General features: G+C 41.1%; 2 protein-coding genes across 6 annotated transcripts in view; one reads left to right on the forward strand and one right to left on the reverse strand.

Annotated features, from left to right (window-relative positions):
* LOC137384369 (E3 ubiquitin-protein ligase rnf213-alpha-like) overlaps positions 1–15,040 on the forward strand; it is a 164,380-nt gene extending 149,340 nt beyond the window's left edge. For all 5 annotated transcript variants that reach the window (XM_068058308.1, XM_068058310.1, XM_068058311.1 and 2 more), the window contains 9 exons: positions 378–510; positions 809–898; positions 5,883–6,048; positions 6,341–6,542; positions 6,622–6,699; positions 8,589–8,786; positions 9,516–9,605; positions 11,258–11,436; positions 13,270–15,040. In XM_068058308.1, coding sequence (XP_067914409.1) covers positions 378–510; positions 809–898; positions 5,883–6,048; positions 6,341–6,542; positions 6,622–6,699; positions 8,589–8,786; positions 9,516–9,605; positions 11,258–11,436; positions 13,270–13,417 — 1,284 coding nt within the window. In that variant the 3' untranslated portion in view covers positions 13,418–15,040. The remainder of the gene's footprint in view (positions 1–377; positions 511–808; positions 899–5,882; positions 6,049–6,340; positions 6,543–6,621; positions 6,700–8,588; positions 8,787–9,515; positions 9,606–11,257; positions 11,437–13,269) is intronic.
* LOC137384370 (somatostatin receptor type 2-like) overlaps positions 6,846–16,354 on the reverse strand; it is a 38,304-nt gene continuing 28,795 nt past the window's right edge. Inside the window, exon 3 of the mRNA XM_068058313.1 lies at positions 6,846–9,590. The gene's annotated coding sequence lies outside the window, so the exon portion shown is untranslated. The remainder of the gene's footprint in view (positions 9,591–16,354) is intronic.

Here is a 16,354-nt window from a genome sequence, read left to right on the forward strand (position 1 = left end):
TGAGGATTCAATTCTTAAGTTTTTAAAAAGGGTTACTCTTGTGTGCTGAAAAATGTAATTTTCTCCCTGAATTGCGATCTGTACATAAATTTCACCATGCTTTTTTTATTCTTGTGACTTTCATTAAGCTTCCCCAATGTCAAATTGAAGTTTAAAAAGTCACATGAGTCAGCTCATTTAAACAGGTATGTGTTTCCAATAGGTAGTGGATCATTTAATACCTTGCTCTATAACTCATTTATTCAGAGTTATATAACAGTTTAACTAACTGGCAAACAGGAGCAAGATCTGCAGCTGCTGGAGAAATGGTGACCTCTGACAATTCATGGCTTAACTTGATTGCTTTACAAAATGATATCCATTCTGTTTTTTTTTAGGCATGTTATATAAGGATGCTTAAGAATCTACCCGATCTTCTTGGACTTCAGTATGAATTAATCAGGACATTCCAAAGTGCCTCAAATGTGAAATCAAAGACTATTTCTCAGTTCCTTCAGCAAATGCCTTCAGGTAAAATGTTACTTTTTAATGCTAGTCGTGTTGAGCTGTGAACAAGGTGTGTCCTCATATTACTCTGAAAGCAGTGGGAGTGTATGACAGGAAGCTGTGCAAGATTGAAATTCTTTGACCAAATAAGCTTCTGCTATTTCTAATCTACATGATGGTTGTCTTTGAGAGAATGAAAAGAAGGGAAATTCAAGAGGGACATGGAATGTAAGTGAAGGGCAATTCATTACAGATACATGACAGTGGTCTTAATCTGTTTACAGACACTTGGCTTATTCTTGTTTCATTTTTGTGTTTCTAGGTCAACAGGGCCAAAAGCATCGCTTTGAGAAAAGGATCAAGATTTTCTTACAGTTGTGGAATGAGTTGCGTTTGTTATTGGCAAAGAACAGTGAGTGTAATGTAGCCGTTGAATCCACATTCCATTGGATCGGTTTTCCTGTTGGATCCATGTTATTTAGTAACACCATTCTGCTGTCGTTTCTCACCATTTTTCGCAACAGTCCTCGACTTGCCAACGCAGCTGAGACAGCAGGATTTCATGTACTCTCTGCAGTCTCTGAGGCTGTCACTTAAATCTGAGTGATTCATGAATCCATGTCGCAGGGTATATCATTATGGAATTTTCTGACATTAAGTGATCTTTCCAGACACAGTTTTGGCTGAAGGAGATCACACAACTTGGCTCAGTGCAAGACAAATTGATATATATCCGTACTGTAGAGCAGGGCTGCCTGCAGCACTTGCTGTGTTTATTGTGAATCAAGTTGTGAAAGCCATCATAGTGTGGAATGGTCTAGTGGTTCAGCTTAACTGGGATTCTGTGGTGGACCATGGAAGTGCAGTTAAATGAAGAACAGATAACAAAGAACAAACAAAGAACAAAGAACAGTACAGCACAGGAACAGGCCATTCGGCCCTCCAAGCCTGCACCGATCTTGATACCTGCCGAAATGGAAATTCCGGGGCCCATATCCCTCTATTCCCTTCCTATTCATATATTTGTCAAGATGTCTCTTAAACGTCGCTATCGTATCTGCTTCCACCACCTCCCCTGGCAGCAAGTTCCAGGCACTCACCACCCTCTGTGTAAAAAAACTTGCTTCGCACATCCCCTCTAAACTTTGACCCTCGCACCTTAAACCTATGTCCCCTAGTAACTGACTCTTCCACCCTGGGAAAAAGCTTCTGACTATCCACTCTGTCCATGCCGCTCATAACTTTGTAAACCTCTATCATGTCGCCCCTCCACCTCCGTCGTTCCAGTGAAAACAATCCGAGTTTTTCCAACCTCTCCTCATAGCTAATGCCCTCCAGACCAGGCAACATCCTGGTAAACCTCCTCTGTACCCTCTCCAAAGCCTCCACGTCCTTCTGGTAGTGTGGCGACCAGAATTGCATGCAATATTCTAAGTGTGGCCTAACTAAGGTTCTGTACAGCTGCAACATGACTTGCCAATTTTTATACTCTATGCCCCGACCGATGAAGATAAGCATGCCGTATGCCTTCTTGACTACCTTATCCACCTGCGTTGCCACTTTCAGTGACCTGTGGACCTGTACGCCCAGATCTCTCTGCCTGTCAATACTCCTAAGGGTTCTGCCATTTACTGTATACCTCCCACCTGCATTAGACCTTCCAAAATGCATTACCTCACATTTGTCCGGATTAAACTCCATCTGCCATTTCTCCGCCCAAGTCTCCAACCAATCTATATCCTGCTGTATCCTCTGACAATCCTCATCGTTATCTGCAACTCCACCAACCTTTGTGTCGTCCGCAAACTTACTAATCATACCAGCTACATTTTCCTCCAAATCATTTATATATACTACAAACAGCAAAGGTCCCAGCAGATTTCCCTGTGGAACACCACTAATCACATCCCTCCATTCAGAAAAACACCCATCCACTGTTACCCTCTGTCTTCTGTGACTGAGCCAGTTCTGTATCCATCTTGCCAGCTCACCTCTGATCACGTGTGACTTCACCTTTTGCACCAGTCTGCCATGCGGGACCTTGTCAAAGGCTTTACTAAAGTCCATATAGACAACATCCACCGCCCTTCCCTCATCAATCATCTTTGTAAATTCCTCAAAAAACTCAATCAAATTAGTAAGACACGACCTCCCCTTCACAAAACCATGCTCTCTCTCGCTAATAAGTTTGTTTGTTTCCAAATGGGAGTAAATCCTGTCCCGAAGAATCCTCTCTAAAAGTTTCCCTACCACTGACGTAAGGCTCACCGGCCTATAATTTCCTGGATTATCCTTACCACCCTTCTTAAACAAAGGAACAACATTGGCTATTCTCCAGTCCTCCGGGACCTCACCTGTAGCCAATGAGGATGCAAAGATTTCTGTCAAGGCCCCAGCAATTTCTTCCCTTGCCTCCCTCAGTATTCTAGGGTAGATCCCATCAGGCCCTGGGGACTTATCTACCTTAATGCTTTGCAAGACACCCAACACCTCCTCCTTTTTGATAATGAGATGACTGAGACTATCTGCACTCCCTTCCCTAGGCTCATCATCCACCAAGTCCTTCTCCTTGGTGAATACTGATGCAAAGTACTCATTTAGCACCTCACCCATTTCCTCTGGCTCCACGCATAGATTCCCATCTCTGTCCTTAAGTGGGCCAACCCTTTCCCTGGTTACCCTCTTGCTCTTTATATATGTATAAAAAGCCTTGGGATTTTCCTTGATCCTGGTTGCCAATGACTTTTCATGACCCCTTTTAGTCCTCCTAACTCCTTGCTTAAGTTCCTTCCTACTGTCTTTATATTCCTCAAGTGCTTCATCTGTTCCTAGCCTTCCAGCCCTTACAAATGCTTCCTTCTTCTTTTTGACAAGGCTCACAATATCCCGTGTTATCCAAGCTTCCCGAAACTTGCCAAACTTATCCTCCTTCCTCACAGGAACATGCTGGTCCTGGATTCTAATCAACTGACATTTGAAAGACTCCCACATGTCAGATGTTGATTTACCCTCAAACAGCCGCCCCCAATCTAAATTCTTCAGTTCCTGCCTAATATTGTTATAATTAGCCTTCCCCCAATTTAGCACCTTCACCCGAGGACTACTCTTATCCTTATCCACAAGTACCTTAAAACTTATGGAATTATGGTCACTGCTCCCGAAATACTCCCCCACTGAAACTTCGACCACCTGGCCGGGCTCATTCCCCAATACCAGGTCCAGAATGGCCCCATCCCTAGTTGGACTATCTACATAATGTTTCAAGAAGACCTCCTGGATGCTGCTGACAAATTCTGTCCCATCCAAGTCCCTAGCACTAAGTGAGTCCCAGTCAATATTGGGGAAGTTAAAATCACCCACCACTACAACCCTGTTACCTTTACATCTTTCCAAAATCTGTCTACATATCTGCTCCTCTACCTCCCGCTGGCTGTTGGGAGGCCTGTAGTAAACCCCCAACATCGTGACTGCACCCTTCCTATTCCTGTGCTCCACCCATATTGCCTCGCTGCATGACCTCTCTGAGGTGTCCTCCCGCAGTACAGCTGTGATATTCTCCTTAACCAGTAATGCAACTCCCCCACCTCTTTTACATCCCCCTCTATCCCGCCTGAAGCTTCTAAAGCCTGGAACATTTAGCTGCCAATCCTGCCCTTCCCTCAACCAAGTCTCTGTAATAGCAACAACATCATATTTCCAAGTACTAATCCAAGCTCTTTCATCTGCCTTACCTGTTACACTTCTCGCATTGAAACAAATGCACTTCAGACCACCAGTCCCGCTGTGCTCAGCAACATCTCCCTGCCTGTTCTTCCTCTTAGTCCTACTGGCCTTATTTACTATGTCCTCCACATTTACTTCACTAGCTGTCCTACTGCTCTGGTTCCAATCCCCCTGCCACACTAGTTTAAACCCTCCCGAGTGACGCTAGCAAACCTTGCAGCCAGGATATTAGTGCCCTTCCAGTTTAGATGCAACCCGTCCTTCTTGTACAGGTCCCATCTGTCCCTGAAGAGAGCCCAATGATCCAGATATCTGAAACCCTCCCTTCTACACCAGCTGCTCAGTCACGTGTTTAGCTGCACTATCTTCCTATTTCTAGCCTCAATGGCACGTGGCACAGGGAGTAATCCAGAGATTACAACCTGAGAAGTCCTGTTTTTTAACTTAATACCTAACTCCCTAAACTCCCCCTACGGGACCTCACCACTCTTCCTGCCTATGTCGTTGGTACCAATGTGTACCACAACCTCTGGCTGTTCACCCTCCCCCTTCAGAATTCCCCCTGCTCATTCAGAGACATCCTTGACCCTGGCACCAGGGAGGCAACATACCTTCCTGGAGTCTCTTTCACGTCCACAGAAGCGCCTATCTGTGCCCCTGACTATAGAGTCCCCTATAACTATTGCTCTTCTGCGCTTTGTCCCTCCCTGCTGAACAACAGTGCCAGCCGTGGTGCCACTGCTCTGGCTGCTGTTGTTTTCCCCTGATAGGCCATCCCCCCCAACAGTATCAAAAACGGTATACTTGTTAGAGAAGGGGATAGCCACAGGGGATTCCTGCACTGACTGCCTGCCCCTTCTAGCGGTCACCCATCTATCTGCCTGCACCTTGGGTGTAACCACTTCTCTAAAACTCCTGTCTGTGACGCTTTCCGCCACCTGCATGCTCCGAAATGCATCCAGTGGTCGCTCCAACCGATCCATGCGGTCTGTGAGGAGCTGCAGCTGGGTACACTTCCTGCAGATGTAGTCGCCCGGAACGCTGGAAGCGTCACGGACTTCCCACATCTCACAGGTGAAGCACTTCACCCCTCTAACTGACATTTCTATCACTAATTAGTTAATTGATATAAATAAATAAATACTTATTAAAATTAAATCCTTTTGCTTAACCATTTTGCTTATCAGATCTATAGTAATCTTTTTGATTCAGAGAAAGTGATGGTCACTTAAAAGTTAGAATATTTAGACATGAAAATGTGCCACATATTTGAATATGAGAAAAGCTGTTTAGTATATCCAAATAACTCTGCCATTTATGTCTGTGTTGACTTCTATGCATTAAACCAGCTCCTTCCTGACTTGCTGCCATGCTCATATCGCCTTCTTCCTGAGTTCGGAATCAGCCATTCCTTTTTTTAAATTACTTCAATCTAGTTCACATTCATTGTACAAAATAATAATTTATCTCATGGGTTAAAAAACCTATTTAAGATTGTTCATCACAGTTGCATTTAGCTCAGTTGAAAACGATGCCTGCTCGTTCTCTCCTGCTTCCATACAATTATTGTAGTAAGATCTAGACTATCACTTTCCCCCTCAGACCTAAGAGGTTTTAGTAAGCTTAGCCATACAGAGCTGTTTCAGTTATATTTTCAATTTCTTGTTTTCCAGATCTGAGAATTCCAAAAGAGCTGTGTCAGAAGGACTTAACTTTTGAAAGTTCCATTGAAATTTTGTTGCCTCAACAACAGGGTCCAGGTCTTTGTGCCACTACACTCAGCAAGTTTCTCATTGAGATTCAAAATGATCTCATTGGGGCCATTAGTGATCGCAAAAAGTAAGCAATTTCCTGCTTTTTTTTTTAAGTAATTGCAAGAAGGTGAAGCACTGTGGTGCTAAGAAAATGAAACCCTTCCTGTTTGGCACCCTGTCCATTAATCTGTGTAACACAGATCAGATGCAATGCTCATCTAACATTTCCCAAATAATGTGCCTCAACCAATGAAGTTCTGTTATTAATGTGTTTCTGTTAGTATGATCATTTCCTCTTTCCTCATTTAGCATTTTGGAGTGAGATTACTTGGTATATTTACGTATAATTTATAGAATTATCCATTTTTTTCTGGTAGATCTTCCATCAGCCCAGAAGAGGTATCAGATGCACATTTAATTCTCTGTGACCCCGATAAAGATTTCATTCCACTCGCTCTGTCAAACTGCCAGTACTCCCTGGAAAAAGGACAGGAGACATTACCCGAGTATGACATTAAAAACATTGAGCGGCAGCTGATACGACTGTTCCTGAAAGGGAAACCATCCATTGTTGATTCTGTAAGTATCTTTTTTTTTGAAGATTCTTTTAACTTTACAGTGAACAGGACCAATTAAAATTTACTTTTTTTTTAAACAGGAAGTTCCCAAGTTTGTAGGGAGGCATGAAAGGGATTACTCAAGCATCTTTACAGAGCTGAAAGCAAAGATATCTCAAGTAAGTTATTTTTCTCAGGCAGGACAAATTCTACAGTCCAGACAGAAGTCAGTAAAATTGCAGGACACAGTTTACAGCCAAATACATTCTAGTCAACATTTGTGTTTTCAAATAGTTTTATTGTAGATCAAGACAAGTAGGTTCTGTTGAAAGTGGAGCCATCTGCTTTACTATAGTGTCCCATTTAATGCCTCAATCAGACTGAGAAAAGTCTTGGTGATGACAGGCAAAAATGCAGCATTTTAGCACGTTCTTGAACAAGTAGATGATAATTTTTGGTGAGAAAATTACAAACAAAAAGCCAAGAGATTACTGATGAACATAAATGACTCTGCTGGGAGGTGTTTACTGTAGTATATTCATGTGTACCATTTTTTGTGGGGTGGCAATAAGGTTAGGGTTGATTTGCATCTTCAGTGTACATCTGGTGGATGGAGCAATCACAATGGTCACCAGAGATCCCAGCGAGAGGCCTGAAACATATTGATAGTTGGGCCTCAATGATATTCAACTGGTAAGCTGCCAGTACATTCTGAGTGCTGACAGGTAGCTCGCCAGTACTTCTGGGGAGTGGCGGAGGCAGAGAGGGCAAGAAATCGGCAGCTATCCACATTCACGGGCTTGCAGCAGAAAAATTAAAGGGGAGGGCTAGGACAATCGGGGGCAGTTAGGGAGTCATTATTGAAGGAGGAGGATTAGCAGCAAGGCATAGTGAGGGAAATTATGCACATCTTGATGCCCGGAATGTGCCAATTTTTTCTTTATTTATTGTTCCCAGAGCTGCTTCCAGTCATCCCTCTAAGGGACACTGGTTCTGACCATTTCCCACTGTCTAATTCCAACACTCGGCAGGTGTACACTATATGTACCAAAATGGCTAACGAATAATGAGGAATGATGTCACCTAAATCGAGGCCTGCAGGAAGTTGGTGGGAGTTTCATTTTGGTCTCTGCTGCCCCACTGAAAATCAGAACGATACAAAGTTCAAAATCAGAGCCATTACGTTTTAGTAGAAAGGATTGATGGCTGCAGTAGATTAAAAGGCAAACAAATGACTTCATGTTTGTATTTTTGATTTGCTTAGACCTGAGACTGTTTATTGCTTGCCCTGGTCCAAGAAGGACAATTGCTGATTACCATGTTGAAGCATCATTGGCACATTTTTGTGCTGACATTTCATATTCACAGTCCCTGTTTTATATGTTTTATGAGATGAATTAACATTTTTATTTAATAATACATCAGCCCAGGAATCTAATGTGTGAACATTTGCTGCACTTCCTGTTGTGTTATTACAATACTGAGTTACTTCCACTGAATGTAACTAACCTAGACTGACCCACTTACCATTTGCTGGCAAAACTGGAGAACAGCAATACAGTGCTGTCCATTGGTCTGCTAGTCTTTAAGGGATACTTTAAGGTGTTGATTACAGGCTTATAAGTAATGGGGCCTGGATCTCTTGGACAAGTAGAATGAACTGTCTTGTCTCGCAGAACTGTGAGGTCTGAATAGATTTGACCCCAAAAGAGCAGGTTTAGGACCCTAGACGTTCCACACTTGTTGCAGCTGTACATCTCTGCCATTATCCTCTACCTCTGCCTGCAACCAAGTTTTGTCTAACTGCTTGTCTAACCATCTCTTCTTACTTTCTTGTGGTTATCTCCTTGTGGTTGGGTGTTGAAATTTCGGCAGTTCTGGCTGCCACATTCTAAATAGTCTGACTGCGGTTTGGGGAATAGTCATGGAGAAGGGTACAGTACAAATCTACCAAACCTCACCCAATACTAACACCAGTACCGATAGAGCATCATTTCTCACTGGACACTTGTAATTCTACCAATTTGTATGAAAAGAAATCGATATTTATTCTTTTCTTCCTGTTTAGGAAATATTGCCGCATTCTGTCTGCACTGCAGTCACAAATATGTTGAAATCCTACAGTGACATTTGTGATGCTCTGGATAAAATTGAAATTGTTGTTGGATTCCTCGCTACTGCAGGAGGAGACCCGGACAACCAGCTTCTCTGCTATCTCAGAGATACTTTACGGATGGATCGGCGAGTGTTAGCCTGTGTTAGCAAGGTCTGTATTTCTGGCTATTAACTCAGTCACTATCTGGAAAACGTTGCTAGTGCTTGCATGAGGTAAACACTTACTCTCCAGCATAGTAACCATATTTGTCTTTTCACCTTTGAATTACTTATCAGCGTCTTCCTTTATAACCTTTCCATGCTATTTTATTCAGTGAATTTCCTAAGTAGCTATTGGCTGTAACTGCAAAGTGTTTGAATTAGTTTGAGAGTATGGTTGCAGTGTGCACCCACCTCATTTATTCAGATGCTTTCTCTTCCCATTTCCCCACTTAGTCACCTTTGCAATGACTGACTAGCCACAAGTGTGGCTATGGCGACACTATTTAACCACATACACTAATTTGAGAGGATATTGCCTTGAACACAATACAGGTAAATGCACTTCATATGTGTATATTTGCATAACAAACATCTACACTATTCAGTAACCAAGGAGGTAAAGCACTCATAAAGATCAAAATAAACTCGCATGCTCTGCTTTTCATCTTATCATTTTATCAACAACCGGACAGAAAGGTCAAAGTATTCATGTGCACTCCGTGCAAATATGAGTACTGAGATCACATGATTTTGCAGCGTAAGATCTGCAGTTATTTGTCAATGACACCTGACCTAGGCGCAATAACATGGTTCCTGACTGAACGGTGACTTAATTTTCCAACTACATTATATTTATAAGACTGTATCAACTGAAATATTTTTGTACTTTTTCCACTAGGCGTTTGAAGGCTGCAAACTGAAGCACACTCTGTCCCTTTGGCAACTGCTGTCATCTTGGAAATCAGAGGTCCTGCTGGGCACAGAAAAGGTGAGAATGTTAATATTTGTATTCATGATTAGCAACATACTTATTAAACCGAAACAAAATAAGTGACATGAATTATAAAAGGGAAATGACATTAGAAAATGACCTCTACAGGATGAAAAGTCACGAGTTACTTCAATGCTGTTTTAAACTTCAATTGTGTTTCACTATCAGTACTCTTTACCAGATGTAATCACTGAACATTATGATTAACTCTAACATTCTTTTGAGAGTGGCATTCCCCATTTTTGAAGAATTTGTTTTTCTTCTCTGTCCTTTGGTTTTCATCCACTGTCCCCAGGAGGCCAGATGGATGACGTATTCTTAGGTCTCCGACATTGCCCCTGAAACCAGCCACTAAGGTGTGCTCAAGAGTACCACCGGAATTAATCTCTCTCACTTCCTACCATCTCTCTCTCTCTCTCTCTCTCTCCCCTTCCCTTCTCTCTTCACCTTTCTCTTCTTATTCACTCTCCATGGAGATGGTCCTTGCCTCATTTGATACTTTGTCACAGTAATATAATTGAAACTGACAACTTTGACTCTTGGGTATTGCATCCAATCTAGGACAGAATGCTAGTGTACTGTTGCACCTCCCCTTAGTGACATCACTGATTTTTTTGAGTTGAGTGCTGACGATATTCAAAGGAACATTGGAGAAATGGGACAGTTGGATTGGAGAAACTGCTGTGCACAACAGCATGTGGGATCTAAATTAATACCAGCAGATTCTGATTATCAGGAGGGATCAAGGGCCTTGCAGTTTAATTAATTCTGGTAATACTTAAGGGATGTTTCATGGTATCGTATATTTGTGTGAAGTATTACCCTAAGGATGGAAGCTAGACTGTGCCATGGATAGTTTTCAAACACTAATGTACTAAAAGGAATTTGCAGCACAGAAACAGGCCATCCAGCCCAACAAGCCCATGTCAGCATTTATGCTCCACACTAGCCTCCCCCTACCCCTTTTGATCCAACTCTATCAACATATCGGCGCAGTGGTTAGCACTGCAGCCTCACAGCTCCAGCGACCCGGGTTCAGTTCTGGGTACTGCCTGTGTGGAGTTTGCAAGTTCTCCCTGTGTCTGCGTGGATTTCCGCCGGGTGCTCTGGTTTCCTCCCACAGCCAAGGACTTGCAGGTTGATAGATAAATTGGCCATTGTAAATTGCCCCTAGTGTAGGTAGGTGATAGGAGAATGATGGGGTTGTGGTAGAGAATATGGGGTTTATGTAGGATTAGTATAACTGGGTGGTTGTTGGTTGGCACAGACTCGGTGGGCCGAAGGGCCTGTTTCAGTGCTGTATCTCTAAATAAAATAAAAAATCCTTCTATTCCTTTCTCCCTCATGTGCTTACTGGATTCTCCTTGTATGCATCTCCGCTATTTGCCTCAGCTATTCCAGGTGATAGCAAGTTCCACATTCTAACCACTCTCTGGGTAAAGATGTTTCTCCAAATTCACTTTTGGAGTTGGTAGTGACTGTCTTATATTTATGGCTCCTAATTCTGGTCTACCCTTAATGGCATCCAGTTTCGTGAACTAAAAGCATAATTTTGTGCATCCAGTACTCAATGTTTTCATAGCAGACTTTCAGTAAATACAGAGACACAGGGTGAGCAATAATTCTAATTTCTCCTTTACATTTACTAGGACCCATTTGAGAGGATCCCTGAGGCATACAAGAAACACTTACTTCCCAACGAAGAAAAAGAGCTGAAGACATTTTTTGCATCCACTGACATCAACACATTTCTTTGGGAGCTGCATGAGATCCTGGTCCTAAAGACTGCTCAAAGCAATGTAGATAACAACTTCTCATCCGCTTGGAGGTAACTACACCAGTAGTTACATTAGTACTAAAGGGACTGTGGATGCAGCTTTTTAGACTACTGCCCTTTCAATCTGGAACTGGCATCAAGTTCCTCCTGGATAGATGGTAGGAAGGTTTCCACTCCTTGATTAAGGATCCCATTTAGAGCAAGCTTGAGCAATCTTGACTGATGGGAACAGCACTGAGCTTTTGCAAAGTTTGTACAATTGACACTAATTTTGATAGTCTCACTCAGGATTTCCAGCAGGTTGGGCACTTTGGTAAAGAGGGCATTAAACTATTTGAGATAATTTCAACCCAAGAAACTGATGGGATCGGATCAGGAATCCTTTTCATGAGCTGCCTAATTTTGCTTTGCAGTGACTTTGACGAAATGTAAAATTGTGTCGGGTGTCCCATTCAATCCCATCCATTTCCTGCTGGGTGGTTTGGGTTAAAATGACTTCTTATGTGTGTAGTGCCTGAGTGGTTTTCCAAGACTGAAGTTCAGGTGCTATTTTACAGAATAAGATCATAGATAAATCAAGAACGTGACACTGTAGGTCAGCCCATCAAAGCCCATTCCTCCAGTACATTAACTCTCCCCATCATGGCTTCCAGTTAAATTTTGAATAATGCCAATGTGTTTGTCTTTGTTATCTTGCTTGGTAGATTATTCTAAATGTTCATCAACCTTTGAGCTAAGATGTTTATCCTGAAAAAAATGCAAACTTACTTTTCACTGGACTCCATCCATGTCCTCAATCCTACTTTCCTTGGTTATTTTAAAGTAATATTCTGGGTTTACCGTATCTTTAGTATTTAATATTTTGTAGAGATTTCAGCAAGGCTGTGCCATTAGCTGTCTGCTTTCTAATAGACTTTTGCTGTTCTGGTCTTCCTTCAAAGCTCATCCTCTTTGTATTTGGGACTAGACTTGTTTTATATCTTTCTAAAGAAAGTATCTCTCTTTTTTTATGTGTGTATCACAGTACCCAAAATTGAATACCACATTTGAAAGCTTCAAAATATAGAAGCTGATTTTCCTGGTAGGTTATGCCAGTAAACGAGTGGCATTTTCCTGAGGGTGTTGGGGGAGTTTGTGGGAGAAGGAAAGTCAAATGGGGAGCCGTTCCACTGCTCCCTGACACTTGAAGCCAGTCCAGAATTTCATTCTGGAAGTTAAACAGTGATTCAATATATCCACTGAAACATAGGCAGACACATTATATCAGGACTAAACAGCGCATCTTGCAACTATTTCCCATCATTTACGCATTAGCAACATTGGGTACCTACAATGCTGGTATGTTCCTGACATCTAACATTGCTACGGGCTGTGAGGCTGGTGCTTAATATTTAAATTCTGTCTTTGACGTGGGCAAGGTTTGCCTTAATGAAAGCAGAAATTCTGGAAACTATTTACGTGTTTCTTGTCATTCTTTGCTCTTGCCTTTCTTTGCTCTTCCTTTGATCATACGGAGCTGTGATAAAATGCAGCAGCAATTCCCCGCCCCTGAAAGCCCCAGTGGCTGCTATCCAGCAATTATATAATGATCTCTGGCAGCATCCTCATTATATAAATGACTCTGTTCCTGGGAAATGTGCCAGTGTTAGGGGTGCAGGCAATAGTTGGCAGAGGTCTCTCGCCTGCCAAAAAATCTGCCATTGTTGCAGCAAACTGAAATGACGCCAAGCATTCTATCAAAGTAAAAGGCCAATTAGATATGTTTAAAAAAAACAGCAAAATCATAGGTCTGTATATTGGGGCTTACAAATACTGACAAGTGTTATTTTAATGGTGTACTGTACTATTTTTTGAGTTTTCAGCATTGATCTTGTTTTATTTCAGCCTTAATGATACTCTTTCAACTTACCTGGAATCCAAGGGTTCCAGCATTCTCCCAGGACTGGAAGACGGTCTTTCTGATGAAATCACCCTTGCTAAAAGCATCCAGACCTGGAAACTTGCAGTGAAGTTTAAGAAAGGAATTCGATAGTGTCATCTTCTATGGGCTGCAGGACCTTTTCTGGACTGAAGTATAAGTGATGACAAAACTGAGTCAGTAGTAAAGGCAGATGAAATTCTGATGAAAGGTCATCAGAAATGTTATTTCTGTTTCGTTCTCCACTGAAACTGCCAGACCTGCTGAGTATTTCCAGAATTTTCTGTTTCTATTTCAGATTTCCAGCATATGCAATATTTTGCTTTTGTATTAGTAAAGGCTGACCCTGTTTTAATGGTGTCCTAATTCAGTTTTATAAGATTTTGCACAGAATGTCCTTTAAGCGAATTATTATGTAGCTATAAAAGATTTTCTGGTATTTTTTTGTAATAACACAGAACTGTTCGAAACTTGCACAAAAAAAATCAGCATTGTACAACATGCTGTACAGTCACTTGAATATGTTATATACTGGAAAAGATAATTAAAGTCAAATACTGTTCCCTGTGAAGAATGTAAAATCCTGCACAATTTAAAATGTACCAGTTTGTAATTAAAAAAGGGACAAGCTGTTTGAAACAATATAACATCCCACGACAAATTCCATGGATTATTGACGTTGATGTGTGGCACTATTTGCTGCTCAAGTACCACAATTTTGCATTGAAGTCCCAGAGGCAGTGACAATAATGGTTTCTGAGTGGATCTGATAATAAATTACTAGCCTTCATTATAAAGCACTCTCCCTCTATAGTTTTATCTTAAAAGCACAATGTGTAGTGTATAGGAATGGGAGGAGGTCATTCAGCCCCTCGTGCCTGTACTGCCATTCAATTAGCTCATAGCTGATCTGTATCTTAACTCCATCTGTCTTTGCCCCATAACACTTAATATCCTTCCCTAACAAAAATCAGTTTTAAGTGACCTAATCTCAAAAGCTTTTTGGGGGAACAGTGTTCCTGATTTCCACTACCATTTGTGTGAATAAATGCTTTCTAACATCCCCCACAGAATGGTCTAGTTCTAATTCTAAGGTTGTGCCCCCTTGTTCTGTACTCCTCCACTTTTCTACCCTATCAACTCCTTTAATTATCTTCAACTCCTCCATTAGATTATCCCTTAATCTTCTATACACAAGGGAATATCAGCCATATCCATGCAACCTTTCCTCATAATTTAACCGCTTTAGTCCAGGTATCATTGTGAATCTGCTTGACTGTTTTTCAATGTAAATAATTAATACATAACTTAGCCAAAAAAGGGTTGTGTGGCATCCCTGGTTTCTGCTGGTTCTGCATATCTTTGCTTTGAAAATTCCACTTGAAATTGAAAATAATTTCATAATTTGTTTCCTTTATTTTTACAGCTGTTTTAAAAATTGTTATTTGCCTTTTTAGTAATATTGATTTGAAATTCTATAAATTGGCAGTCCATTTTTTGTTAATGTACAAAGGATAATTTTAACTGTTAAGAATATATGGTTAATTAGAATTGAGTAATTGATTCCATTATTAATAGGATATGAGGCAATGAATGGTAATCTACTGAATAAATATAGAGGCTAAGTACACGCTCTCAAAGAGTTTATTGATATTGTGTTACAAATAGCTTTTGCAAAATACCATTTAGTGAATCTAAATAAAGAAGAAACTTCAAGCTGTTGTGCTAATTTCCACATGTTGGATTCTGGAAACCTGCCAATTTTTGGTTTTAGGCCTCAGGGAGTCACTGTGACCTAACTATCCCTTAATTAATATAGAGCACAAAATCTAGGCTGACACTCAATGCAGTTATGAGGGCATGCTACACATAGGAGTTGGTGTCTTTTGGATGAGATATTCAGCCAAGGCCCCTTTGGCCCTTTCAGGTGGATGTAAAGGATCCCATGGCACTACTTTGAAGAAGAGCAGAGGAGTTATTCCTGGTGTCCTGATCTGTATTTATCCCCAAAACATCACTAAACAGATTATCTGGTCATTATCTCATTGCTGTATGTGGGAACTTTGTTTGTGCAAATTGTCTGCTGCACTTACTGCATTACAACAGTGACTACACTTTAAAAGAAAATTCATTGGCTGGAAAACACATTGGGGTGCCCTGAGGTTGTGAAAAGTGCTATGTAAATGCAAGTTTTCTTTCAGTGAACACCACTCTTTTCAGGTGGGGTAGGGCGAAATTTCCACTTGTTTTAAACCATCTCATCGCTCTGAGTAAACCTATAAATATATACTAACAGACACCCACAAAATATTTGCAGTTAAATTAGAATTGTCCTTGCAACAGTGCTTCTTTAAATACTGGATTTCTAGTTATTCTTTCACCAAAGACTTTAACAAAATCAAAACTTCTCACTCAGGAAAAAGCTACCAAAACTGTCCATGTGTAAAAACAGGCCTAGGAATATAAATACAAATTTTGTTGAGACTCGGGCCTTGTGCCTTGTTTATAGTCATAGAATATAAATATCTAATTGAGAACTGTTGCCTCCTGAGTTGAAAAAGCAGGTTTATATCTGATGGGCTCAATATTATTCAAGGAATAAACACTTATTTCCTTGAAATCTGCCTGTTCTAATTTCAGCATCTATCATTGAAGAAAATGGCTTTCTTACTGCCAATTTTGTTCCATCACAAAGTCCTTGTTTAGGATTCAAGTTTCGTCACAACATTATAACTGTTCCTTCCTTGAATCTTAGTTTGTGTGGTGGCATGCCCATTGGAGCTAGACTGTGTAGAAACTCTGGACGGTATAGACTGTTATCATCATCTTTGTCTATACAATCAACGCTGATGTACTCTCTTAATTCACCTGACGGCTTTTCTAAAGCTTTTGCATTCAAATCTAGTGAATCTTCATTTTTAGCACAAAGAACAGCTTTTGAATACGTTGTATCAAGGAACTGTCCCTGCCATTTTGCCAGACTCAACTAATTTCATCATCTTATCCCCTCCCTCCCTCCCATGCTATCCACATCCCATCTCTGACAGAAAC

This window comes from Heterodontus francisci, chromosome 26 (genome assembly GCF_036365525.1).
Source record: "Heterodontus francisci isolate sHetFra1 chromosome 26, sHetFra1.hap1, whole genome shotgun sequence".
In the NCBI taxonomy this organism is placed as follows: domain Eukaryota; kingdom Metazoa; phylum Chordata; class Chondrichthyes; order Heterodontiformes; family Heterodontidae; genus Heterodontus; species Heterodontus francisci.